Raw genomic sequence first — 27,902 nt, 5'->3', positions numbered from 1 at the left:
AGCGCCTACGGCTTGCTGCTGCTTGGAGGCTCCCGAAGGAGGCTGCCTGTACCCAATGCAGAGGTAAGGCTCCTGCTACAGAGCAGAGGATGGGCTCACAGGAGGGGTTGTGGGGTCTCCAGGATAGAGAGGGACAGGAGGAGAAGGAGCTGGGGTGGCATCTTGCTCCAGGGACCTGAGGAGGTAAGACTTGGCCTCCAGGGAAGACTAGGTCCCCAACCCCGAGGCAGTCTGTAAGGGGAGGGGGCACCCAGGACCGTACCAGCTGGGGACACAGTCAGAGCTTTAGGAGGGCTAGGGTTAGGGCTGCTCTGGGGCTCTGTGAGGACTCAGTTTCATCACTTGGCGGTCTGGTGGCAGGGAGGACTCCCTTGGAAGCTCTACCTGGGGGTAAACACCATGTTCTATCTTACTCTGTCACCCACAAGTTAGTTCTGTCCTTGTCCTGGGCTTTCAGCCACCCTTCTGTGGGACAGGGAGAGTGGGAGACATAACCCCTCTGTTTCAAATTAGAAATGAAGGAGGAGAAACAGAGAGAGAAACAGAGAGAGAGAGAGACAGAGAGAGAGAGAGACAGAGAGAGAGAGAGACAGAGACAGAGAGAGACACACACAGAGACACACAGACACACAGACACACAGACACACAGACACACACACACACACAGAGAGAGAGAGAGAGAGAGAGAGAGAGAGAGAGAGAGAGAGAGAGAGAGAGAGAACGAGCAAGCTGGATAACCTGGTTGTCTCTGGGTCTTTCCCAAATGAGCTTGCCAAGTTACACCCAGTACCGTGAGAAGTTCTAAATCACCCTCTCTGTCTCCAGCACTTCTTTATCCCTTTATTCTCTCTCTCTTCTCTCTATCCTTCTCTGTCCTTTTATCTCTCTACTTTTTCTCCTCATCCTCTCTCTCTCTCTCTCTCTCTGTCTCTCTCTCTCTCTCTCTTCTCTCTCTCTCTCTGTCTCTGTCTCTGTCTCTGTCTCTCTCATCACACTGTGCTCTGAACTACTCCAGGTGACTTAGATTCAGGACCAGATGTTGTGTTCTGTACCTAAGGTGCTGGCTGGGAGGTGTCTCATCACACAGCAGGGGACCTGTCCCTCCTGGACGATTATACACCCAGCTCCTCTGCTGACTGGAGTCAGAGGCAGCCTGCCCACTGTCACGTCTCACAGCTCACAAACTAACTGGCTCATACAGCCCTTATGCCATGTCCCACAGTTCATACACTAACCATTGTTTGAGAGAAATCTCATGACCTGTGAACCCAAGACTTTGCTTGAGGCTCAGGGCCCTGCTCTGCTCAAACCCAGCACACAGTGCCTTTGAGCCTAATTTGGCAATGAAAAGGGACCTTCACCTACTACTCTGTGGTACAGTGCCTCTCCTCTCCCTACCTCTTTCTAAAGGGCTTTCAAAGAAGACTCCTTCTCTGTGCGGATGGGCTGCAATGTCATTTCAGACCCTACCGTGTAGCAGGTTCTAACAAGTCTTTTGCTGGAACCTGACATCCAGGACTGGAACCTGAGGGGTGTCAGTGATGTTGCCCCGTCACCTCCTTCTCTTTTGCTGCTGCCTTCTCCACATCTGACCCAGACCTCTGTCCTTCCCTGGTGAGTCCCTGGGGTCTCTAAGGACATTCTGTCTGTCTGTCTGTGCCTGGAAATCTTAGTGCTAAGTCACAAGGTCCACAGGGCCTGGGTGTGTTCCTTCACCCAGACTTGCTGAGTATAGAGACCTGTTCTCAGGTCCATGTACTGCTGGTGGCTTGGCCGCACTTCAGGAAAACGTCTCCCTTGCTGCCTTGCCTCTAAATAAGTGTTTCTCAACTTGTGGGTCGTAACCCCAGCCCTTTCACAGGGGTCACCCAAGATCATTGGAAAGCACAGATAATTACATTATTAGTAATAACAATAGCAAAATTACAGTTATGAAGTAGCAATGGAAATAATTTTATGGTTGGGGTCACCACAACATGAGGAACTGTATTAGAGGGTCACATATTAGGAAGGTTGACAACTAATGGTCTAGACCCTCTTGACCAGATTTTGGGATGGAATCACACAGTTTCATCTGCCTAAGGACTCGCCTCTCAGCTGCTCTCTGCACACTTCAGCAGCCCCGGGAGAGATATTAAACCTGAATTCCTGATTTCTTTAACAGCACTGACCACAGCACAAGTCGCCTGGAAATCAGCTCCTTTGATCTTCCCAGGCCACTGTGCAAAGTGGCCCGAGGCCACTGAGCATGCTCCCTCCTCCATAATGACCCTCTGCCACTCTAGGAGCACATTCCAGATTCTAAAAGGATCCCGTCCGCTCTTAGGGACACAGCTCTCTTTCCTGTTCTGTAGGACTGTCCCCACTGTGTCTCTGTTCACAGCAACTGCTTTTGTTGAAACTCTCACAGCAAATATGACCTGATGAATAGTGTCATTCCCATGCCTTGAGTTTTTCCACCAAAACAGAGGATGAGTGCCTGGGTATAGGAAGGTGTGTGTGTGTGTGTGTGTGTGTGTGTGTGTGTGTGTGTGTGTGTGTGTTCACACAGGGGACTGACTCGTAGCCTCACCAGACAGGTTCCTGGGTCTGGCTATAGGGTTTTTTCTCGTTAGAGGCCCTGCCAGAACATTTTTGCATATTCAGATTCTAACTTTATTAAATCATATCTCGCTGCTTTGTAGTTTCATGGTGAGTAAACTTTGTACTCACCACTGGTAACTCTCCCCCAACCCCATTCATCATTTTTAGTTTTATTGTGCCAAGCTGCTCGTGTCCCAGTGCTATAGGAGAGGGCACAGTTCCTCAGGGTTTAATGTCAAAGACACAGACGCCTGATTGATTAAGGGTTAGGATAATCTGGAGTCATGGATGCTGCAGACGTGTTACAGCACTTGGGTGTCTATAAGTGAGTGTTCAGAAGTGGCTGCTTTTCAATTGTCCAGTCCCATCTGGATAAGGAAGCTCAAATCCTCTGATGAATTTAAAAAGTTCTGGCTTCAGCACATTCCACCTAATCTGACCTTATTTTTTTGAGACCTCTCATCCTCTGAGTATCTCAGAAACATGGGCTTATTAACCATGACTTTGGGATAGTGAATGTTTATAAACAATAACAACAAAAAAACACTGCTTATAGAAGTGTTGTGTGAAGACACCACAAACAAATAAACAAACAAAGGAAAACCACAGAGAGGCCATTTGGCATGCCAGTTAAGTCATTTCTAAGGAATGCATAGTGGTAAATGTCCGCAGCATTTAGACTCAGAAGCGATGTAGAGTACCAAACCCTTTTCAGATGAAGAACCAACTCCAAAAGTGTTAGGCTTTGTCCAAAGTAACCACTACCATCCCATTGGTATAAAACAATACAAACTAATCAACAGAAAATCCCAGTAGTTCTAATGTGACTCTCAACGCCAGTGTACCAGTCTTGGCTCCCATTAGAATATGGTTATTTTTTCCACACTAGTAATTTAAAAACCAAGATTTCATATACAACATGTTTATATTGTGTAATATATATATATATATATATATATATATATATATATATATATATATATAAATTAAAATACAAGCAGGTGTTGAGCTGTGCCTCCCCGATGGGGTGCCCAGTTCATCTCTTTTCATAAGGAATGATGGGATGCAGAGGATTCTCCTGACCTGCCTCTTGGCCAGCACCACACTCACCGGTCTTTCATTAGAGAGACAAGTCATCTCTCACTGCTGTGCCAGGCCATTGTTCAGGAACCTCTGGCAGGGCCTCTGGGCTCCTCACCAGCATCATTTACTATCATCCACCTGAGTAAAGCTTCCCACTCAGGGCCATGTTTCCTTTCCTTTTGAGATTCAAGGGATGAGTCACCTCACTCCAGACAGGCTGCCTTACTCAGGCTCCCCAGCATAGGTCAGTCTCTCCTACTCCAGAAACCCCTTCTCCGCTTTGCTACACCCACAAGGAACCTTTCCCACAGCACCTTCTTAAGCTTTCCGCCCTGGCTTTGTCCTGGCTTTTTAACTTGTTTCCCCTGAAGACAGGAACAATACCCGTGCTCTTGATATCCCAGAGGTGTGTTTAAAGTATTAGCATCAGGGGGTGTGGGGGAAGGGTGAGCGAAGGGGGGGGTCTGTTTTGGGTATGTAAAATGAATAGAAAATTTCTTAACAATAAAAAAGAAAATAAATAAATACAATAAAATATTAGCAGGTATTGTCATCCCACTGAAAAAGCTTCAGAAGGCGACGCCCCCTCCCCTGGGAGTCCCGGTGCACAGGATGGCGTTCCCCTCTGTCCTCATTCATGGTCTTCAACCCAGTTGGTCCATGTATCATGTTTACTTACCTGTGATGAAAATACAGTTCCCTGGGTCATTGCTCTGTTTTTCCTTTGTCAGCCTTAGGATGTCTTATGTCATATAAAATGTTTCCATCATCTGTCACTGTTGTGTTTGCTCTGTGTGTGTCATCATGGATGCATGGGTGCATGTGTGCATTCATGTGCAGGTCAGACGACACCCTCGGGTGTCACTCCTTAGGTCCAGTCCACCTTCTTTTGGAGACGGAGTCTCTCCTTGGTCTCGAACTCAGTGAGTAGACGGGGCCGGCCGGTCAGCGAGTCCCTGGGATCTGCCTTTGTCCCTTGCCTCCCCAGTGCTGGGACCAAAAGTGCATGCCACCACACTTAGCTTTGTTTCATGTGGCTTCTGGGCCTTGAACTCAGGTCCACATGCTTGCAAAGCAGGCCCTTTACCCACTGAGCCACCTCTCCAGCCTTGTCTTCTGGTGTGGGTTTTGCTTTGCTTTGTGGTTTCTGGTTTCAATGTTTCACTCAACCCCCAAGATTAAAGATGAGATTTTAATGCTCTTCTTAAAAGGGGGTCCCCTCCTTGTCCACAAGTCACCAGTCACAAGTGTGTAGCCCCTCTCCCTCTCGGTGGCTGGAGACAGCACTCCATCTCTGAGATCTGACACACTTGGTTATATATTCCTTATCATTTTTATATTTGCCTTCTCTGCAGTTACTTCTTTTCTTTGCAAATGTATCATGCCTCTGTCTTCTGTTCCTTGGGATTCAGAATCAGCTCATCCAGGGCCTTAAAAATCCTTCTATGTCCTTCATTTCTGTTGCACTGAGCTTCAGGATTGTTCTCGGCATAACTGCCCTGGGTGTCAGGCACACAAGCTCAGGTCACCAGAATGGTTTGCAGGTTAACTAGTTCCATGGTCCTGTCAAGTAAGCTGGGGCTATTGTCTCTTGCTGGCGATACACTGAGTAGACTTCTCAGCGACACCCCTTCCCTGGTCAAAAGCTCCTTATGTGGCCACCATGTACGCTCCTTCAACAAATCAGTATCCAAAAGCCTTGTGGAATTGTTTTTGTCTGGGGTAAATTTCTGTTTGCTCCCCAGTCCCCAAACATTCTATTTCTTCATAAACTCAGGAAGTAGGGTGAAGTAACACTTCTGTTTCCCCCCTTTCTCCTCAGTATCTCTCTCAACAATTACCCTTCATCCTCGGTGACTTTTAACCCTTACTTGTTCTGTTTTGTTTAAGACAGATTCTCACAGTGTTGCCCAGGCTAGCCCCAACTCCTAGTCTGAAATAATCCCATCTCAGCCTCCCTAGGAGCTGGGACTGATGCACACCAAGGCACCTGACTCAGTCCTTACATGTGAATAAGCCCTCCTAATTACGAATATAATTCTACGCCAGCACTTGGGCTTAGTTAGCATCCATGTCCTCCTAAAGCAAGTTCTCAGGTCTCCTCCCCCTCAGCCTCAAAGCCCCTTCCAGCCTCAGTCATCTGAGCTTGACCCCGCCCTCCCCACAGCTGTATGTTCACTCCCTGGTGCTTCACGCACTGGCTTTTCCTCCCCACTTACCTAGTGACTCTGTTTCTGATATGGCATGCTGGCATGTTTGACATCTGTCTTTCCTGAAAACAAACAGCTAAAATAGGAATTATCTGAAGATTCTCCCAGCCTCCATGCAACCAAACATTTTGATTGACCCTGAACAGCAAGTAGAACTTGGTCTTTTTAACTTGTTTTTATTGTTGTTTATGTGGCGCAGGGCACACATGGACCACAGCATGTGCGGAGGTCAGAGGATAATTTTCTGGGCTCAGTTCTCTCCACTATAGAACCTGGGACTTGAACTCACATTGTCAGGCTTTTGCCAATACTTTTACCTGCTTCATCTCCCTGTCTCCTCAGTGTGTGGTGAGAAACCAGGGTCCCTCCTGAGAAACTGTGTGCCAATATGACCTTTGTCCTGCTGGAAGCAGCCTGCTGTTTCTTTCCTTCTGGAAGCTTCTCTAGGATTACCCTTCTATTCTTGAAAGACTGAATGTTCACATTAGCACATAAGTGAATGTCATGCTACCACGGGGGACTTTAGAGGTTTGAACTCTGTCTCCGTCCCTTATTCAGCAGCCCCCTCGTTGAGTCAAGTTTCTCCCTCTTGTTTCTGGGTTAGCAGACAGCCATCTCCTTTAAATCCAGAGGGCATTTCCTGGTACATTTTACTTGCATGTAGAAACTCTCACAAATGGTGCATAACTCCACAGGTGTTTAATTTTCCTCTCACATAAAGAGACACCAGAAGCAGATCTTGGGCTGTGGTAGTCACTCCAGAGTGACAAGAGGAAGTCTGATTCTCTTCCTATTGCATGTTCCTTGCATGTGGCTTCCAACCTTACCTCATGATCCAAAATAGCTGCTGGAGTTCCAACCATCACTTCTGAGAAATAGGCTAGAGAAAGAAAGAAGAGAAGAAAGGGGAAAAATCAGACCTCTTCCTACCCAAGTCCATGTCTCTTAAGTGGCCTTTGGGAAAGATGCACCTAGGGCTCCACTCACATCTCCCTGGACAGCATTTGGTGTTGAGATCATGACTAGAGTCAGGAGAGAGTGAGGATATTGTCTTTTATTCTGTGCAAAACGAGACAAGAAGGCAAGGGACAGCTAGGCAGCTGGCTCTGTGGCCACATGTGTCCCTGATTCTCTGCCTCTTCCTTTCTTTCTCAGAGCTTCCCTGGTGTTGGGGACAGTGTCCCCTGCCTTATCCATGTCCTCACCTTTGCACATCCTCCTCAGTCAGGTGCTTGTCTGTGGGGTCCCTTCTGTGACTGACCCATCATTGCATGGTTTCCCAAACTCCGGATCTCTGTCTTCAGACATCTTGTTTTGACAACAGCAGTCTGTGTTTAAATGGCGTTGAACCTTAGCTGGGTGCTAATGTGAATTCTCTGTACATATTAAAATACTAATGTGAATTCTCTGTGCCTATTTAAATACTCTTCTCCTTTCTTCCATGACACAGCTCTGTTGTCCTTGCAGTTGATGATGGAGACTTGTTCTCCATGATTTAAAGTGCTAGGGATTGAGTAACCATGTCCCCCAAAACTCTTACATTGAAACCGCATCCCAAATGAGAGAATGCCAGAGTTGGGGCTTTAGGAGAGTGAAGGGGCCCCAGGATCAGAGCCCTTTGAGGGGATCAGTGCCCTTATATTAGACGTCCCAGAAAACAACCTTGATGCATCCACCATGGCTGTAGCAGTGAGAAGCCCATGAGGAAGAGGTCTCATCAGACCTCAAACCTGCGTGTGATTTGCCCTTGGCCTCGCTACTTTCCAGAACTTCAAGAAACAAATGTCTGTGGTTTTTGTTAACTGCCCCACCAGAGGTGTTCTGTGACAGCAATCTCCCCAGATTAAGACTTAAGACACTGGGGTATCTTTGTAGGGTTTTGTTGTTGTTGCTGTTGCCATTTTGTCCTTTGCTGGTGACTCTGCTGACTTTATAAAAGGCAGGGGTTGGGCTTCCAAACACTTCCATCACTCTGTCTCAGAATCCTTTGATTTCTGTTAAGCTTAGACAGCTCAAGGGTGCAGGCCTCAATGGTTTGATGCGGCTGCATCCTTAGCCTGTAGCTTCTTAACTAACCTCACGCTTGGGGAGTGGTGTGGGATAGAGGTTTGGGTTGTGTGTGTGTGCCGTTATTCCGTGTCAGTCATCCCGTCATTTTCAAATGGAATATTCCATCATTTCACATTGCTCATTGATTCCTCTTCCATTTATGTAGAGCATTCTGCGGTAAAATAACACTTGTTCCAGTCAAAGTGTCCACTGACTAGATAGGTAGATAATGGCTAGGTAAGAGACAGACGAGACAGATAGGAGAAGGTAAGATAATTGATAGATAGATAGATAGATAGATAGATCTATATATAGGGTTATAGATAGATGATAGATAGATAAATTGATTGATAGATAGAGATAGAGAGTTAGAGATATGAATACATAGATTGGTAGATAGATAGGTAGATAGATAGATAGATAGATAGATAGATAGATAGATAGATAGATGATAGATAGATGGATGATTTTGTTTGCTACATGGCCATGGCATTACCAGTCTGCTTGCATCTTGCTCCTCCTTAGGCAGTATCTAGGTGTTTCTTTCCACTTTCCTCTCTTCTCTCTTTATCTCTGCTTGGATTTCCTGTCTGCCTTTAAGCTGCCTAGCCATGGGCCAAAACAGCTTTATTTATTAGCCAATGGGAGCAACACATATTCCCAGCATACAAAAAGACATCCCATAGCAACCCCCCTTTTCTATCTAGTCAAAATGGAAGGTTTTAATTTTAACATAGCAAAATTACATATGATAGACCATTTATCAAGCAGGAATTATTGTTACAATATCTAGTCAATTTGTATTAAATTAAAGAAAATATTTTACCTATCCTATATTTGTGAGTCTAAGGTTTCATATCTAACTTACCTGTTATCAGAACCAAGGACAATTTTAATTTTAACTATTTAGTCTTCAACTACATCAAAGACCCTAGAAGGATACAATATTATGGAAGTAAATAGGAAATGCCTTGTATGCAACTTCTGAAATTCTAGAATGACAGAGACAGTGGCTGCCTGGACAGTCATCCAAAGTTCCTCTGTAACATTGGGGCATCCATCTTCAGCCTATAGGTCTAGAATTTTTTAGTCACTTCTCCCTGTGTCCTGCAGAATATCTACTCTGCAAAGCAGCAACTTGAAGGATCATCTTACCTTGTTTTGCCAAAATGTAGTGGTCATTTTTTCATGAGTCCTGCATGCCCAGTCTATATAACATACTGTCAAGCAGCCCAGACAAGAGTGGTTCTTTGCCCAGCAGGCAATTTTGTTGCAAGAAAGAAAATAAATGCCATATGGAGTATCTTCAATGCCCATCTTCCTCTTTGAAATAAATTGGTGCTGCCAGGAGCAGACGTGTCTCACTGTCCAGAAAGTCTAAGTTTTTAAAACATTGTAAATGCTATATTCTATAAGTTTTTGAAGTGTTTGAAGTCTACCTACCTAACTGAAAAAACTAAAACCTAAAAAAACTTAACTAACATGACAATTATAAGTTTTATAACCTAGATGACTATTAATCTTTCTTTCTTTCTTTCTTTCTTTCTTTCTTTCTTTCTTTCTTTCTTTCTTTCTCTCTCTCTTTCTCTCTCTCTCTCTCTCTCTTTCTTTCTTTCTTTCTTTCTTTCTTTCTTTCTTTCTTTCTTTCTTTTTTTTTTTTTCCTTCCTTCCTCCCTCCCTCCCTCCCTCTCCCTCCCTCCTTCCCTCCCTCCTTCCCTCCCTCCTTTCTTTCTCTCTTTCTTTCTTTTAAAGACAGGATTTCTCTGTATAGTTTTGGTGACTGTCCTGGATCTCACTCTGTAGACCAGGCTGGCCTCGAATTCGCAGAGATCCACCTAGCTCTGCCTCCCAAGTGCTGGGATTAAAGGCATGTGCCAATTACACCCCGCTAATCTGTATTTCTTAATTATATATTGTAATTTTAAAAGAGCTGCATCAACATACCTTAAACAAGAGTAGAAATATACATACAGTATAACAAAATTAAATTTGCAATTAACTAAAATCTATAGCAATATAAAACATTTTAAACAAGTTGTTGTTCTTTAAAAGTAGATTTAATAATCTACTCTTTCATCCTATCATATCTATATTAGCTCCCTTTCATTCTTTAGAAAGAGATTGTATTTATAATCAACCCACTTCAAATAAAAATAAACATTTATAAACAATATTTTGGGAATTTACGCATTGCTTTTTTTTTTAACTGCTTCCTGATGATTGGGGGCACTGGTAATCTTATAGGGATCCTGAGAAAATTAGGAATTACACTTAAATCTTGGCTTTAGTAGTCTGTGAGGATGGATCATCTCAGCCAGTTGCTTTGAAGCTGATTTTGGATGTTGGATCATCCGGGCCGTGGTGTCATCAGAGACCTTTCAGGGAGTCTTGGTTGATCAAACCATATTATCCTGGAAGCAATTCATAGGTTCTTATCTTCTGCAGAAATAAATGCAGAGCATCTTTTCCAAATCAATGAATCCTTAGACACAAGTTTTGAAGTCAAGATACCTTAAAATATATATATATATGTTTAACTCAGCAGCCTTTACAATCAAATGTCTTTCTGCAGTTAAAAATCCCAAAGACAATATAATCTAGACTCTCTGTGTGATTTCCATCTTTATGTGGTTTATTATATTACTTTTATTGTCTCTTTAAAGACTTTATTTTTTTAAACTATTTCTTTATATAACTGTCTAGTCTCCTTTTCCTCTCTCTTTCAAGCCCAAGTACATTTAATGTAAACCATTTAGAAATTTATTCCTTCTGAATCTGTCTTCTGTGTATCTATAATCCTTTTCTGATCATTGCAAACTTCAGTGTGGCTAAGACTGAGTGGCAGCCTGGCTGCTGACTCTGCCCACTTCAGCTTCCCAGCATGATGGTGGTACCCAGGGGAGTCACATTTACCCCACCAACTCTGGGGTCCATGCTGCCACCAGGTAGCGTGCAGCTAACCCATAAACCCTTTTTGTTTGTATGAGTAAAAGCTAAATCTGCCATGCATCCTGTTGCGCAGCTTGGAGATAGCTCTGTGTACCAATGCAGGAATCCCCTGTCCTGTGCTCAAACCCAATGCTGCGGCTTCTCTGTATCATGACATGCATGAGAGACACAAGTTGGAAACTGTTTTTGGCTCCATTATTGTGTGTTTAGAAGCCCTTTTTAAACTCTTTTAGGCTTTATAGAAATTCGAGAGCCCCACGTTTGGCACCAAATGTAGTGGTACATTTCTCCAGTCATGCCTGGCCATGCAGTCCCACCTGACCCCCCCAGTCCTGCAGCCACTTAAAAAATAATCACTCAGAGGCTTAATATTATTTACAAACTGTATGGCCTATGGCAGGTTTCTTGCTAGCTAGCTCTTTCATCTTAAATTAACCCATTTCTGTTCATCTATGTTTTGCCATGTGGCAACGTGGTGTTACTGGTCTGCTGGTACCTTGCTGCTCCTTGGGCGGTGGCTAGGCATCCCTCCCTACTCCCCTCTCTTCTCTCTGTCTCTCTACTTGGATTTCCCGTCTGCCTCCAAGTTACCTTGCCATAGGCCAAAACAGCTTTATTTATTAGCCAATAGGAGAAACAACTATTTACAGCCTACAGAAAGATATCCCACAGCAGCAGATGATAGAGATAAATAGATTATATATTGATTGATCGATAGATCTATAAATAGACTGATAGATGATACATGAATGTGTAGACAGACATAGATACATTTTTACATATTCATGGATGGAAAGAAAAATGGACAGATGTGTACATACATATATGGAAGCATGGGTAGATAGATGGATAATTTATAGATGCAGAGGAGGACAGATGCATTGATAGACAGGTGAGAGAGGGACAGACAGGTGTGAGGGCTCTGTGTATCTTGACTGAAGTTTGCAGTGGCCTTGTAGGAGAAGGGGCCACAGCAACTGCTCTGCTCCACTGGTACTTCCCATGTGAGCCTAATGAAAAGGAGGAAATCCCCAGGCTTCAGAGAAAGGGGAACTGGGGAGCAGAAGGGCCTGAGGGAGCAGTGATGACGGTAAATAGAGCAGAGGCGGGGAGAGCACCAGGCTCTGTGTGCTAGAGGACGGGCAGGTGTGTGTGTATGTGTGTGTGTGTATGTGTGTGTGTGTTTGTGTGTGTGTGTGTGTGTGTGTGTGTGTGTGTGTGTGCGCGTGCGCAGAGACAGGACAGCCATCAGACCTGGCTCCATCAAAGGTGTGGGTCTCAGCTCCTCTGTGGGGACTGGTTCAAGTGAAGCAGCAGCCTCACTTCCAGCTCAGGGTGCTGCCCCATGGTCTGAGGGGCATGCTGCCTCCGAGGCCAACAGTCCCACCTCTCCCACGGTCATCCTTTAGGCCAACCAGGCTTAAGGGAGGGCAACAGTCCCGGGCACCACACATCAGGACCTAATACTTGGGTTCTGGCCATTGGCACCAGCAGAGTCCTCGGTAGCTCTCAGCCTACACAGCCTTCTGCAGGCTCAGAGGATGCAGTCTGTGAGTAAAGAATCATAAGACCTGTAACACGAGTGTGGCCCAACCCCCAGCCAGGCAGTGACACAGGACCACAGGACAATGAGGACACCACCCCCACCATAGCTACAGCCCACTGTGCAGCCACCTAAAGTCCCAGAATGGACCAGCAGATGGCACTGACCTGGGGGCTGCTCTACATGACCCTGCTGGCTCTCTGCTGGGGACATGGTGTGAAAGAGGCACAAGGTAAGTCTGGAGACCCCTCCCCTTTCCATCCCTCTTTTTAGTTGAGTCTGGGAGGAGCCACGCCCACCTATGCCCAGCAGCCCTGACCCCCAGCAGCTCCAGCCACTGTTCCCATCTCTGTCTTCCTTCCTGTCCTGTATCCTCCTTCTCCTTCCTCAGGACCCCCCTGGGTCCTTCTCTTCCCTGTTCTCCAGCTTCCTGCTTAACCTTGCCTGGCCCTGGAGCATCCAGATCAATGGTGTCTCTCTGTACACATATGGCTCAGTCTAGCCCCAAAAGGCCAACCTCCAGTGAGCCAGCATCTACTTTGCATCTCCCCCAGACACTCTGCTCCTCTGAGGGTTCCAGGATCCCCTAATCCTTGTTTTTGGGGACTCTGACCTAAGGCCCTCTCCCCACAATATCTCTAGCCCTCTCCTCCCCTCAGAGGCCCTGTGGGATACTTTAGAAGTTCCTGAGGTTGGAAGACTGCCCTCGGTACCACTTAGAAGTCCTCCATGGCAATGAGGGAGCCACATCCCCTTTACCAAGCCCAGGTTTAGAGAACAAACTCAGCAGATCCGGACCCTGAACAGGGAGAGCCAGCTACATCTCAAGGCAGCGGTGTCTGTCCTTGGAAGTGACACCCAGAGAACAGGGCAGTCCTGAGCAATGCTCTGGTGAGGGCCTGTGCAGCCAGGATGTGCAGTCACAGCTGAGAATCCACTGGAATCTCACGTTCTTGGCAGAGGAGGAGAGTCTGCAACACAGCCTCACAGGCTCAGGGCCCTCCATCTATCTGGTCACCAGGGTGGGCCTCAGCAGGAAGCTGGAGATGCTGGTGCTTAAAAGAGTTGTGGGAACCAGGGCATCATGGTGCATGGCTTTAATTGCAGCACCCAGGAGACACAGGCAGGAGGATCTTTGTGAGCTCCAGGACAGCCTGGTCTACATGGCAAGTTTCAGTATAGCCAGGGTTACACAGTAAAACCCTGTCTCAAAAACAAAACAAAACAAAACAAAACAAAACAAAACAAAACAAAAATGAACAAACAAAACCAGGGGGACAGGGGACACCTGGAGGGAGGTGGTGACTGTCCTGCTTCTCTCCTCAGAGACCGTCCCTCTGCAGACTCTGCAATGCTACAATGACTACACCAGCCGCATCATCTGCAGCTGGGCCGACATGGAGGATGCCCAGGGCCTCATGAACATGACCCTCTATCGCAAGCTAGAAAAGTGAGTACACTGAGTCCATTGGTATTACAACACAAGGACCATGCTCCACCAGCCCCCCTCCACCCCTGCATCACCAATGATGTGCAGCACCATCCCCAGTCACCTGGCATCTGTGCTGCACTGACATCCAACACCTGCAATGGCTGCAGCACTCTCCTGCCCTGAGCATCCTGTCCCTCTCTCTCCTCTGCTCTTTACCACAGCCTCCTCTCAGGAGCTCACAGTCCCTCACATCTTCCCATGTTTCTTGTCTGAACTCACTGCCCCAGGATTTGGCTATCTCCAAGGGAACCAAACTGCATCTGTCACTCAGAAATACCCCAAGTCAAATGGCCCAGCCTGGGCCCTCATCTACCAACCCATCCAGGATGACCTCCTTGTAGTTCACATTCACGTGACTCCCAGCCGCCACACTCACCAAGGTCCTCTGGTGTCTCTGACAACTCCTCCTGGTCTCTTTGCTTCCCTTTACTCCTCCGTCCACTGTAGAGTGTGAGATCTCAAGATCCGGCCCTGGCTTCCTATCTCTATGCAGTCTTTGGAGAGCCCACCATGGGCCATGAGCAGAGACGCTCAGATGAGGATCACCATTTCTAGTCCAACATCATAAGCCAAATTCTACTCTTGACTCAGACTCCATGCCTCACTTTGTTAACTGGGAAGAATGGTAGCTTGACTAATGACTGGGAGGGCTAGTTTAAAATGGCTTCTACCTCCTTTCCTGCTTATCAGTGAACACTACAAAGTTTGTCTCCCAATGAGATACAACACAGACACCATCCAAACTACATGCAATCACCAGGATGGCACCATCTCCCCAGTCCGCCACCCTAAGTCTTTCCTCAGCCCCTTACTCAGTGAAATCCTTTGAATCCTGTACCAAAACAAGTTCCCCCTTCCTTCACTTATGTCCCAACATGCTTGTTGTTAACACACACACACACACACACACACACACACACACACACACACACACACATACACTGAAAGCTCCATTCCTTGTGACAGGACTCAGGACTGTTTTGCTTGCAGCAGGAAAGCCATACCCAGGGACAAATAGTTAGAGCCAGGGAAAGACTGATTGCCAAGTGTACCAACTGAACAAGATTCCAGGGAGGGAGTTGGCAGAGACCACTGTGCATTGGTGTCAGAAGTGTAGGACTTCTGTAGGGACTTGGGGAGAGGGTCCCTTTGGTCTGAGGTAGGCTTTGAGACAGTTTCCCAGTGGTTATGAGTTTCAGTGTGATCTGGGTTTCAGACACACATGCTGTGATTATATGAGGGTTATGGGTGTCCTGGTACTGCACATCTAGAGAGATATTATTACTCTGTAATGTTGTTGGATTTTGTGCTGGTTTGTTTTTGTTTTGTAATCAGGCTCTGAGGCAGCAGGGAGGACTTTGCTCTGAAGGTCTGAACCCAGTACAGCCATGCAGAAGCATATTTTTGATTGTTTCACAAATGTTTTTTATGGTTAAAACAAGCCCTCATACCAAAGCCCCGATCTAATCTATGTTTCATAAAGGAAAACATCACTCCCCTGCAATTTTAGTCCTTAATGTGCCCTTTTTGCAGTACTCAATAATGCAAGATGTCCAGGTGTGCCAGGACAGTCTTGTGACTGAAGTCATGAGAAGGCTGTAAAGCTCCTTCAGAAAAACAGCTCTCTACACAACAGAAAACAATCACTGTTCTCTACTTCTTCAAGGTCTATGGACTTCTAGAAAACAAATACTTCATTTGAATGTGTACGCTAGATACAGAAATCTGCTAGATTTCTTGCTACTAATCCACACATTTTCCCCTGGGTTTTTATGAGCTTGTCTCTTTAGTTTATTTTCTCAGGGATTGTTAACCTTGCAGTAGAAGATACAGAAAGGGGAAGAGAGCAGAACTTCAGCTAGAGAATGATCTTGACCTGATTCTATGACCTTGGTCGGAGGTCCTGTCTAGAGCAAAGCTCATGGTAGAGCAAGGATACCAAACTGCTCTGCCCTGTGACAGCCCCAAATAGCCATTTTCAAAGTCAACTTAAAGCCTTAGAAGCTGGGGGCTTTGCAGGCTCCCACAGAGTTGCACTCAGGTTTCAGTGAGCCTTGCCTGAGCCAGGTCATTAACCTAGACTGCACACATTCCTCCCTGTGAATTCTGGTTACAGGCCTGTTGGCAGCCCCAGGGACTTTGCACTTGCTGCACCCAGCCTGCTGAAGAACCTGCCTGCTTTTCCCCAAGTCACTGGGGATTCTGTCCATATGACACATGTAGTGAGTTCATGTGTTGACACCCAAATCTAGGCTCCTCACTGTGGCCTTTTTAAAAAATAATATTCAACATTTTCTCATAACACATATGTTACTTGGTGGTTTAATGTGTAGCTGTTCCCATCAGGGTGCTCACTGAGTGGGCTGGTATATGTGCTTGTGTGTCTATGGATATGTCTATGTGTGTGTGTGTGTGTGTGTGTGTGTGTGTGTGTGTGTGTGTGTCTGTATCTGTGTGTTTCTTTGTGCATGTTTGTATTGTGTGTGTGTATGTATGTCTCTCTGTGTCTGTATTTTCTGTGTGTCTCTGTGTGTGCATGTGTGTGTTTCTGCGCAAGCGTGTATGTCTCGCTATGTGTGTATGTTTGTATGTGTGTGTGTTGTTCACTGCCGGACATCAACTTGGATAAAATTAGGCACGTAGTAGGAGCTAATAAATGTTCACTGACAGGGACTATCCAGTGTCCTGTGACCTCAGTGAAGACCTACCGTGGTCAGAGTGCCCGTCCCCCCACCGTTGTGTGCCCCGAAGATGTGTCATCCCCTACACACATTTCATGGGCACTGATGAAGACTACTACTCATTCCAGCCTGATCGGGAGGTGGGCATCCAGCTCGTGGTTCCACTGGCCCAGCATGGTGAGGAATGTGGGGCCTGCCTAGGCAGTGGGTGCAAACCTGGGTAGGCTACTGGAGGTGGGATAGAGTGAGTGTCTCCAGTGTTTAGGGTCCAGGTCAGGGTTAAGAAAAGATTCGATATGAGGCCTCTGCTTGAGGGTCCTCCTGTCCCAGCTGCTTTTGCCAACTACCAAGTCCCCAAGCTGTCCTCTAGAAGGATCCATGGCTGTGACTCTGTAGGACTTTGCAAGTGACAGAAAGCTGATCTTTGTTGCTTTGCTATAACACCTGCCCCTACAGCTGAGGCTCCAAGACCCACAGAAATCCAAACGACCATGTTAAGTCTCATTGCCATGCCCTTCCAAGCTTCAGACCTAGAATTAGGCTCCTCACACTTTCTCTGACCACAGGGGTGTGCAGCAGTCCCCAGACCTGGTCTTAGGGTGACCCAATGTTCATCTGTGAGGTTTATTTGAAGATTATAGCAGACATGTCAACAGCGTTTCAGACTAAAGGAGAAAGTGAGGTTTGCATTGAACTCTAAGCATGTGCCAGGCTCATAGCCAGGCACCTTGGATCCTGTTTGCCCTTCAACAGTGCTGGCTTGATTGGTGTTTTCAAGTGAGTGCCTGTGGGGTCTGAGAGAGGCCCTCTTCCTGGAGGATCAGGCTTCAGGCAAAGGGTTAGGAGACACACAGGAGCCAGCTGCCACATGCAGGGGATGGAAGGCAAAGGGTTCTGGCCATCAGGAAGGGCTTCCCAGGAGGAATGGAAAAGCTTTAGGGCTGAGTCCTTGGTTTGGGAGGAGCCCAGAGTCAAAACAATGCTAGCCCTGGAAACCACATGTGCAAAGGCTGATTGTGGAGGCAGGTCTGGAGAGAGTGTGACATGCTGGAAAACCTGGCCACGTTCATTGTATCCAAGAAGCCTCATGGTGAAAAGGCTGGACAATGGAAGGGAGAGCATGAGATACAGGCAGCTGCGTCTCAAGCCTTAATACAGGGTAGGGGCAGGAAGGAGGTGAACTAATCCTGGTGTGACAGACAAGGACAGGAGTTCCAATGACCTGTGGTGAGACAAGAAGAGGGACAAGGCGTTCTGTCTGGGGACAGGAGTTCCAGATGTCACCAGGGGAGAGGACACACTGAGCAATGACAACAGGAGGCACCTGGGCTGAGGAGAGGGTGGGTAGCAGGAGAGGGAGCAGGGGAGGCTCCCAGCGCCCTCTGCTGGAGTGAAGGCCCCAGTGCCCAGCCCAGCCCAGCAGGAGGAGGCCATTTCCTAGAAATTCAGGCCATGGAAGGCAGGATTGCTGTCATCTGGTCCCTAGGTTTTCAGTTGCAGGCCTGACACTCAGAAGAAGGGTCCTGAGGCTGTTTGTCATGAGCATCAGCTGATGGGGGCAGCACTGAACCTGGGCCCAAGTGGCACCCAAAGGCCAGGCTGCACTCAGGTCTCCCAGCATGCAACTCTTACAAACCCTCTGCTTCCTCCCTGCAGTGCAGCCCCCGCCTCCCAAGGACCTCCACATCAGCCCCTCTGGGGATCACTTCCTGCTGCAGTGGAGTGTGACCCTTGGGGATGCCCAGGTCCCCTGGCTGGCACAAGAGGACATCCAGTTTGAGGTGACTTACAAGAGGCTCCAGGACTCCTGGGAGGTAGGACCCTCAGCCATCTGTGCTCAGCCTGGTGGGATGGCCTAGCAGGCTGCTCCTTCAGCTCCCACGTCTCCACAGGATGCGCCCGGCCTTCACACCAGCAACTTGTGGGTCTCTCTGGAGCACAAGCTGTTCCTACCCAATAACATCTATGTGGCCCGGGTACGCACTCGGCTGTCCCCAGGCTCAAGCTTGTCTGGAAGGCCCAGCAGATGGAGCCCTGAGGTGCAATGGGACTCCCAGCCAGGTAATGGGGCCTGTAGGAAGTGCTCCTCTTCAGAGCCCACACAGTGGAGACTTAGTCTAGGCCTGAGGCTCCAGCATCTGGCCTGCCTGATCATCAGCACCTCCCACCAGCCCTGGGTCCCCATGTCCCTACCTGGGCCACTCTGTCTCACACACTGTGAGCTCTCTGGACACATGTGTTCTGTTCATGCCAGTGACTGTCATGACAGCGGCAGCATAGGCCCTGTGTGTTACCAAGGGCTGGGCTGGGTGCAGGGTCACCTATGTCCCTGTGTTCACCCCAACACTCAACATTTAGAACTGGCCCCCTCTCCCAAGACCGGTCACAGGTACCAATGTCTTCCCAAGCTGGGGACAACAGCAGGCAGGCTCAAAGCAGAGCTGGGCTGATGTCCACAGCCAGGTTCTGCTGCTCCAAAGGCCATGCTGTCTGTGAGTCACCTAGTGTCCCAACCTAGGGAAGGAGGGAGGGTCCGTGACTGAGGGCGATGGATCCCCACAGGGGACAAGGCCCAGCCTCAGAACGTGCAGTGCTTCTTCGATGGCATCCGGTCCCTCAGCTGCTCCTGGGAGGTGTGGACCCCGATGACTGGCTCTGTTTCCTTGGGGCTCTTCTATAGCTCCAGCCCGGCGGCTCCGTGAGTGTCCCCTCTCCACTCCCCCCTGCTTCTCCTCATCCTCGGGGCTGTCCCTCTCTGAGGTCTCAGCCTGGTCTGACCCTCCCCTGACCCTGCTCTCAGCTCCACTGTACTTCCCCAGGGAAGAGGAATGCTGGCCAGTGGTGAAGGAGTTGCAGGACCACCTCCGCACCCGGTACCACTGCCGCCTAACCGTGCCCAGCGCCAGCGCACACAGCCGGTACACGGTCTCTGTTAGGCTGCGGAAACAAGGGAAGTACATCAAGAGCTCTAGACACGGTGAGTTTGTCCTGCTCTGCGTCCCTCCCCGGGACCATAGGAGTCCATTGTGTCACCCCAGTGAACACAGGGATCTCTTGGGCATCTTCGTGTCTTGTCACGTTCCAAGTTTTGCAGAGCTGTGGCTCACAGTGATAAGATGGCTATTCTGGGATTAGGAATGTGTCTCAGTAGGTAAGAGTGATTGATGAACAAGCATGAGGAGTGAGTTCAAATCCCAGCACCCACATAAAAATGAGAGTGTGCTCATATGCACCTGGCAAGAGACAGGAGGATTGTTGGGGATTCCTGACGACCACCCCAGATCTAGGTTCAGAGAGAGGTCCTGTCTTAAGGGGCAGAACACAGAGAAAGGCCAGGAGACATCTTTCTATGCCTTCTGCATAACTATGTGTAGGTACCACATCCACATGTAGTCCTATTCAAAAGAGAGAGAGAGAGAGAGAGAGAGAGAGAGAGAGAGAGAGAGAGAGAGAGAGAGAGAAAGAGGAAGCAGAGAAGCCACAGCCCACTCATAACTCACTCTCTGCTGCAGATCACACTTGTCACCCCTCAAGAGTCACCCCTGAAACCTGCTCCCTCCTTCCCTTCCATGTCCTTCAGTGGCACACTTGTCCCGCCCTTGGACCCCCCTCCTGTAACTGTTCTTTCTCTCTGAGCTTTCCAGCCTCCTCCTCCAACTCATGTTTCACTTCTCAAGCTCTGCTCTAGGTTTTACTTTTGTGCCAGGGAAGGAGTGTGTGCCAGCTCATGGCCTCCTTGCAGATCCGTGTCACACCTTCCTGGCACATGGCAAGGCCCTGAAACAAGGGAGGCTTTCATCCACCCAGTAATGTGTGCCACCATCGGCAGCAAATCTCTTTGAAACCTGAGTTCACATCCAGCATTTTCTCTTGGTGTCCTCCTTCCCGGAAAAGGGACTCCTCGTATTCAAGAGAGCCCTTCCGTATGTTATTGTCACCCACACTATTTCTGTACAAGCCCTCTGAGGTCATCAAGCTGGGAATCTTTTGTTTTAATGGGGAGAGAGAAGTTTGGAGTGACTGAGTGTCTTCATTTGTTGCCCACCTCTCTCAGAATGTCCATCAGGGCTACATGAGAAACCTGAGTACATGGTCATGCCTCAGCTTGAGGTCTGCTGACCAAGTGGGCAGGGCTGGCAGCAGAGGTCTCCAACTTTAAGTTTGGTAGTGTTGTGGGGAGATGGCCATCTGAGTATATCCAAAGGCCTATTTCAGCTGGCGTGTGTGTTGGATGTGGGGAGCTTTTAGAGTAGCAAGGACTTCCTAGCCCATCCTGCCTTCAGGAGACTCCCAGGGTCTCTGAAGCAGCAGAGGGGAGTGGCTGACACAGGACCATGGAGACACAAGTGTAGTAGGAATCTTAAAGAGTCTTATTAATAAAATCAAACCTGAGGCCAGTTATTGGGGTGAATGCTGGAAGATCAGAGACACAGAACAAGCCACGGCTACCTCACCTTGCTAGTTCCTCAGCTGATCCTGTTTCCTCAGACTGGAAGCTTCTGAGTCCTCATCCCAATGGCTCTCAGCTGGACTGTCTTGCTCCGAAGCCTGAACACTTCTCCAGCCAAATGCTTAACCAAATATATGCTTTTCTCTCCTAATTCCTGTTCCTTACCCCTTATATACCATTCTCTTCCTGCCCCCACTCCCTGGGATTAAAGGTTGTGTTTCTAGGATTAAAGACATGGGTCACCATGCTTAGCTGTTTCTAAAGTGGCCTTGAACTCAGAGATCCACCTGGCTCTGCCTCTCAAGTGCTGGGATTAAAGGTGTGTACCACCACCGCCCAACTTCTGCTATAGCTTACTCTTCCCATTTTCTAGCCACCAATTTTGGCTTTGTTCTAGTGGCTGTCTGTTCTCTGACCCCAGATATGTTTATTTCAGGGAACACACAATATTTTGGGGAACGCAATACCACCACACACAAGCTCTCTACTGCTACTGTTACCTGTATATGTTCTGGGGCTCAGTTTCCCCATGAAAAATGGGGAAGGTAGAGCACTTCATAGGGAAAGGAGAGAGCAGAGCAAGGATGTTCCCACAAAGTGTGGGTGTTACCCAGGCCTGGAACAGTCCATATACCTAGATAAGGAGTTACTGCTTCCCCCCACCCTGTATCCTACATTAGCAGAGTCACCAAGCTATGGGCCACCTCACCACAGAGGCTCATCTCAGCTGCTGCCCCAGGGACAAGCTAGGGACATTGTGATTTGGTAATACAGGGCATTTGTCTTAGTTATATAATTTTATTGTCGTGAGAAGACATCATAATGAAGGTAATTTATAGAAGAGATAGTTTACTTTGAGATTATGGTTTCAAAGAGTCAGAGCTCATGATGCAGAGCTTGGGGAGCAGGCACAGGGGCAGGAAGCTGGAGCATCAGTGAGAGTGCATATCTCTGTTGTTTCTATTCTGATGGCTGATTGGTTTTTCAGGACAGGGTTTCTCTGTAGAGCCCTAGCTATCCTGGAGCACATTCTGTAGACCAGGCTGGCCTCCACCTCACAGAGATCTGCCTGCCTCTGCCTCCCAAGTGCTAGAACTAAAGGTGTGCACCATCACACCCACAACTTAAACCACAAACCAGAGGCAGAGTACAAATCCAACAAGACCACACATCCTAATCCTCCCTAAAGAGGTCCACCTACTGGGACAAAGTATTCAAACATAAGAGGTCATGGGGGGCATTCTGCTGGAGGAAAGACACCATGACATTCCCCAAAATTATCCCCCCTCCAGTCCAGATGCACCCTCCAACCCTCAACGTGACCAAGGATGGAGACAGCTACAGCCTGCGCTGGGAAACTAAGAAAATGTCCTTTGCTCACATCAAGCACAAATCCCAGGTCCAGTACACAGAGAGCCCAGACAACTGGGAGGTGAGGTCCCTCACCCTGGGGAAAGTTAGGAACTGGGAGGAAAGGAAAGAGAGGAGACCAAAGGGTTTCCTATTTCCAGGAGCCTGGCCCCTGTGCCTAAGGACTCACATGGTCAACAGGTGACAGTCCCTTTTCATGATGACCAGTGCTACCTGTAAGCTTCGGGAAAAGAGACAATGTGGGGTAGCAGAGGTAACTGTGTGGAAAATTCTTTAACACCGTGTGAATATATGTCATCATGATTGGGTTAATAATGAAGCTGACTGGCCAATCCCTGGACTGGTAGAGGCTGGATGAGACTTGGTACATACCTGGAATGAGGATTCAATGATCACCCAGGCCTAGGTGTATTCCCTTCCAGACCTAGATCTGAGACAACGGTTTAGCTGATGAGGGCCAAGCTTCTGCTCAGGGCAGGTCCTGACAAGCATTCATCCCATATGCAGAGTGATGCTCCACAGGTCCCAAAGAGGGCTATTTGACCAGTACCCTGATCAGAGAGGAAATGGGGAAACTGAGGCCTGAGAGTAGGGCAGCAGAGAGTCAGGAGAAGTTTATCCTTGACACCATAATCCCTCATCTCATGGCCTGGGACCCAGGAAACCAGTATGATGCTCCTGCATCAGGCAGAATTTAGGCCATGGCAGCTTACCAGACAAGTTAGGAGGTAGAGAGAGTCTGGGCTTGAGCCTGGGTACAGCTGTTGGCGCTGGAAGAGGTGGCATCTGGGGCCACCAAAGTGGTTGGTCACAGGAGGCTCTGGACTGGGGTCCTGGACTGGGCTAGAACTTCAACATATCTGCCACTGCAGGACAGCAAGACAGAGATTCTGGATCGTGCCCATAGCATGGCTCTGCCACAGCTGAAGCCCTTCACCACATACCAGGCCAGGGTGAGGGTCAAACCCCTGCCTGACTACTACGGGATCTGGAGTGAGTGGAGCGAAGAGAACACCTGGACCACCGACTGGGGTATGTCTCTCGGCCACCACCACACTCCAGGGACAGCCAAACTGCACAGGGCAAGGGGCGCTCTAGACCATTCTACCCCGGCCTCCCTCTCCCTATGTCTGGTCCTGGGTAAAAGCACTTGGTATATGATACAGTCTAAGAGGACACTTGGGAGAGGAGAGGATGTGTTTCACTGTCCTTCCTCCTTTCAGTTGGGGCTTAGGCCTCTATTAACAGGGCACTTGGTTTATTAGACTTTGTGGCAGCCATGACTGGTCAATCTGAGTTCCTAGGTACTGTGGATGCAAGGCGACACTAGCTACCTACACACACATTAGTGCCCAGGGATGGCAGGTGTGTGTGTGATCCATTGGTCCTGCCCATTTCCCTTCCCTTGACACGTGCATTCAGCACTCACTTTTCCCACGGTGACCACCAGGACACACACTGTGCTAGGGAAGATCCAGGGAAGATGAAAGAGGACATGGGAGGTAGGAGGTGATATAAAGCATCCACATAGTAGACCTTGTGGCGGGGGGTTCTCGGGGTGACAGCCAGGCAAGCAGAGAGAGGGATGGAGCCATGGACTCAGGTGTTAGAGAGGGGGCCCAGGTCAAGAAGGTCAGTGTGCCGTCAGAAGGTACCCTCTGAGCCCACTTTCCATCTCTGACCCTCCCTGGACCTGGAGGTCATGCTCTATGTTGCCTCTTTCAGGAAGTCTCCCCAGTTGCCAGGATCAGTCAGTCCCCTCTGGGTACTTGCTGGTATTGTTTAGGGCATAACTTTCCCACACTGAGCACTGGGTTCAGACCCAGGGGTTCATCCCAGGGTAGTGGGCTTTCCTCACAGAGCGCCTGGGGGACAATAGTCTCCTCCCTTAGCATGCATCCTGTGCCTCACAAATAACCCTCCTTCCTTTCTCCTTGGAGAAGTGATGCCCACATGGGGGATAGTCCTCAGCCTGATCTTCCTCATCCTCTTCTGGCTCCTGGCTCTCCGCTTTGGCTGTGTCTATGGGTACAGGTAAGTGCAGTCTGTGGACTGAGGTGAGTGGACACGGGGCTCCAGGGTCCAGGATGACACAGCCTGCCACACTAACATCCCTATCCTGCCACTCACACCTGGCTTCAGTTTTCCCTGTACAATGGGCACAGGAGTAGCTGGCCTGGAGGTCCCTGAACTCTCATCCACATAACCTCCTGCTTCCTTCCAGGATGTACAGGAAGTGGAAGGAGAAAATCCCTAACCCCAGCAAGAGCCTCCTGTTCCAGGTAAGAGGGCAGGCCTTGCTGGTGGCTCCCTGCCCATGGAGGTCACAGTGGAGAAGGGTGGGAGACCCAGGAGGCTGGACTAGCAGGAGGTGGATCTCTGGAGCTCCTAAGGTACCCTAAGGAGCAGGAGTTCCACAATTGCCCTAGGTTGACCTGTAGCCACTGACAGAACTGAGAGCATTCCCTTACAGAGGATGGCTGGGGTTGGAGTGGGCTGCTCTTCACGGTAGGGAAAAGGCTGAGGGCCTCTGGAAAGGACTTGAGCCTAGAACAAGATGTCTCTGTGATGTAGAATCACAGCTGCATCAAGGGTGACTTCAGAGACTCAGGTCCTGAGACAGGGTTATCAAGGATGGAAGGACATGGTTGTCAGCTTCTCATGAGACAATGGCCATGGGTAGACACCACTGCCATGGGGGAAGAAGCTGTGGTGAACAGTGTGGCCTGTGCCCTTCAGGATCTTGAGACCAGAGCAAAGTCCCAACCCCTTGTAATCCTCTGGCTTTTTTTTTTTTTTTAAGACACAGGCCTGAGCTGGGCCCAAGATGGGGGACATTATTCCCAGGTCTGGAGTTCATTGAACGTAGTACACACATGCCATCCTCCTCTGTCCCCTCCTTCCTGAGGTGAGACATTCACAGGCATAAATGCCCTTGCCCTTCTAGGATGGAGGTAAAGGACTCTGGTCTTCCAGCAGCATGGCAGCCTTTGACACTAAGAACCTTAGTCTCCAGGGACCACGGAGCAACCTTGTCGCTGAGCTACAGGGGTGAGTGGTTGGGTTCAGACACTTGGGGAGCCTGAGGGAGGAAACAACTCCATTGTGCATATCAGGGTAGCCTGTGTGTCTCTGAAGAGTCTGTGTCAGATGGCACGGGCTGTAGCAAGTGGCACTCCAGGTAGAGTTGAGGAAGATCTTCCTGCTTCCCAGGTTAGAGTGAGACAGACAGGGTCCATGGCAGCATCCTGAAGTGGGAAACCTCTCCCTGCCAGGCTGTCCATGTAAGCCATGCACTGCAGTACCTTCTGGGTGGCAGAGACCGCATTCCTACAGGAATTCAGCCTGTGTGGGGAGAGCTAAACCCCGTCTGTCAGGGAGAGTGAGCAGCCCTGTGGGTAGAAGGATGTAAGGCATGGATGGTCCCCAGGCAAACTTGAGCCCAGCCCACCGGTAGTGGGCTGCACAGGGCAGAAGATGAGGGCAAAGCCTAGGATGGTGATGTGAACTGAGCCCTGGTAGGGATCCTTTGGGACACTGAACAGAGGCCTATGTTATTCTCATGGCCCCATCTCTACCAGGCCTTGGTGCTCACTGTGAGTTCCAGAGGGGTTCAGGGCTTCTGGAGAGCCCCACCTGCTCTGTGTCTACATTAAGTATCTGGGCTCCACATTTCTAATCTTTACCTTTGTTATCCCCACAGGTTGTCATGTGCACATTTGGGGGTCAATGTAGTGTCACCACTCACCATAGAGGACCCTAACATTGTCCAAGACCCACCGTTGGAGCCTGACTCAACTCCAGCTGCCACATCAGAACCCATGGATCAGCTCTCCAATGCCCATCAGGACCCACCACCCCCTTCTGACAGACACCAGAACCCTGAGAACCAGACACCCAGCTTTGACTTCGATGGCCCCTACCTGGGGCCTCTCCAAACCCACACCCGGCCTGATCTCTCAGGCCAGTTGGACACCCCCCAGATCGGTGGGAGCCTGCAGCCAGCACTGCCAAGCTCCCTAGAATACCTGTGCTTGCCTCCTGGGGGACAAGTACAGCTGGTCCCACTGTCCCAGGCCATGGGGCAGAGCCAGGCTGTGACTGTGGAGTGTGAGCCTAGCCTGGGTACTACAGAGAGCCCTTGCATGGAACCAAGGGACAGTCTTTCACTTGAACTGAGGCTGGAGGGACAGGAACCAAAGGACAACCCTGTGACTCTGCCCATAAGCTCTGGGCGCCCCGAGGACCCTGTGGTGGTCTCTGGCTATGTCAGTCCTGCAGATCTGGTGCTCACCCTGCCCACAGTGCCCCTCTCTACCTCTCTGGGCACCTCTCTAGGGTCCCCCTCAGCTCAGGGCCCCAGCCTCTGTCTCCAGCAGCCTGGGGTCCTTCCTGGAAACCCGGCTCTTCCACCACCAGAGTTTGATGACTATGTGGAGCTCCCTCTGAGCATGAGCCAGCTCCCCAAGTCCCCTCTGGGCAGTCCCATGCCTCCTGTGACAAGCATCCCTGCAGTGAGCCCAGGAGAGCCCAGGGAGGAGGTAGCCCCAGCATCCCCTCACCCGGAAGGCCTCCTTGTTCTTCAGCAGGTGGGAGACTACTGCTTCCTCCCTGGCTTGGGGCCTGGCTCCCCCTCACCACACAGCAAACCGCCTTCTCCAAGCCTGTGTCCTGAGACTATGGACCTAGACCAGGATCTGTCCGTCAAAAAGCTTCCCTGCCAGCCCATGCCCCAGGTGCCAGCCATTCAGTTTTTCAAGTCCCTGAAGCATCAGGACTACCTGTCACTGCCCCCTTGGGACAGCGGCCAGCCTGGGAAAGTTTGCTGAGCCCACCCCCCCCTCTGTCTCACCAGCAGTCCTGCACCTCAGCCTGTGGACCTCAGTCTGACATCTCCACAGAACCCCAGAGGCTTCCTCGATGACATGCACAGTCTTCCCTGACCTTAGCCCTGACCTTCAGCAATAACCTCCACCCCCTCCAGTTTCCAGGGTTTTGTAGGACCATCTTTCCTTTCCTTCTGACTTGTTGGAGTAGGGATGGGACCAGAGAGGCCTCTGAGGGTGAGCCCTGCAAAGGCTGTTTAGGGTTGAAGGACCGCTGTGGACTGCCTGTCTCCTGAAGCACCAATAACATCGCACAGTTTTGGGCCAGTGCAGGAGCTGGAAGACTCAAGTGGACACCTTGAGGGTCAGACTCGGACAACAGGCAGGCTCATGTCACTCCAAAGTGGGCGTGGTCTTCCATGGCTATCTACAGCTCCTGGCAGCCCTGAGGGTCCTTTTAGCATGGATTGGGGACCCTCATCATGTAGAGAAGTGGCTGATGGACAATGCTGGCTAGTGGTCACAATTATAGCCAGGCTGGAGTGATGAAAAACAATGGGGAAGGTTGGCATCCTGAATTCATGTTGTCAACTGCAGAAAAACCAGGGTATGGATCCCTCAAAGAACAGGAGCGTGGTGATTACACAGGACAGCACATCCAAAGA

General features: G+C 49.2%; 1 protein-coding gene across 1 annotated transcript; it reads left to right on the top strand.

The window, feature by feature from the left end:
• On the top strand, positions 1-27,245 carry LOC118597264 (cytokine receptor common subunit beta-like). The gene is made up of 14 exons (XM_036208672.1): positions 1-63; positions 12,475-12,649; positions 13,744-13,867; positions 16,580-16,767; positions 18,247-18,404; positions 18,483-18,651; positions 19,153-19,288; positions 19,410-19,567; positions 22,333-22,472; positions 23,284-23,443; positions 24,355-24,445; positions 24,636-24,693; positions 25,359-25,462; positions 26,115-27,245. The coding sequence occupies exons 2-14, from the start codon at positions 12,562-12,564 to the stop codon at positions 27,238-27,240; spliced, it is 2,700 nt and encodes an 899-aa protein (XP_036064565.1). The 5' UTR covers positions 1-63; positions 12,475-12,561; the 3' UTR covers positions 27,241-27,245.
• The last annotated feature ends 657 nt before the right edge of the window (positions 27,246-27,902 follow it).

Source organism: Onychomys torridus, chromosome 16, assembly GCF_903995425.1.
Source record: "Onychomys torridus chromosome 16, mOncTor1.1, whole genome shotgun sequence".
NCBI classification, from domain to species: Eukaryota; Metazoa; Chordata; class Mammalia; order Rodentia; family Cricetidae; genus Onychomys; species Onychomys torridus.
The sequence above is the reverse complement of the archived record's forward strand: the minus strand, read 5'-3'. Positions and strand labels throughout refer to the sequence as shown.

Coding starts and splice junctions, on each gene's coding strand:
- LOC118597264 (XM_036208672.1), top strand. CDS start 12,562: ATGGACCAGCAGATGGCACTGACCTGGGGGCTGCTCTACATGACCCTG. Junction 12,650..13,743: donor TGGTGTGAAAGAGGCACAAG/GTAAGTCTGGAG, acceptor TTCTCTCCTCAG/AGACCGTCCCTCTGCAGACT. Junction 18,405..18,482: donor GGCTCCAGGACTCCTGGGAG/GTAGGACCCTCA, acceptor ACGTCTCCACAG/GATGCGCCCGGCCTTCACAC.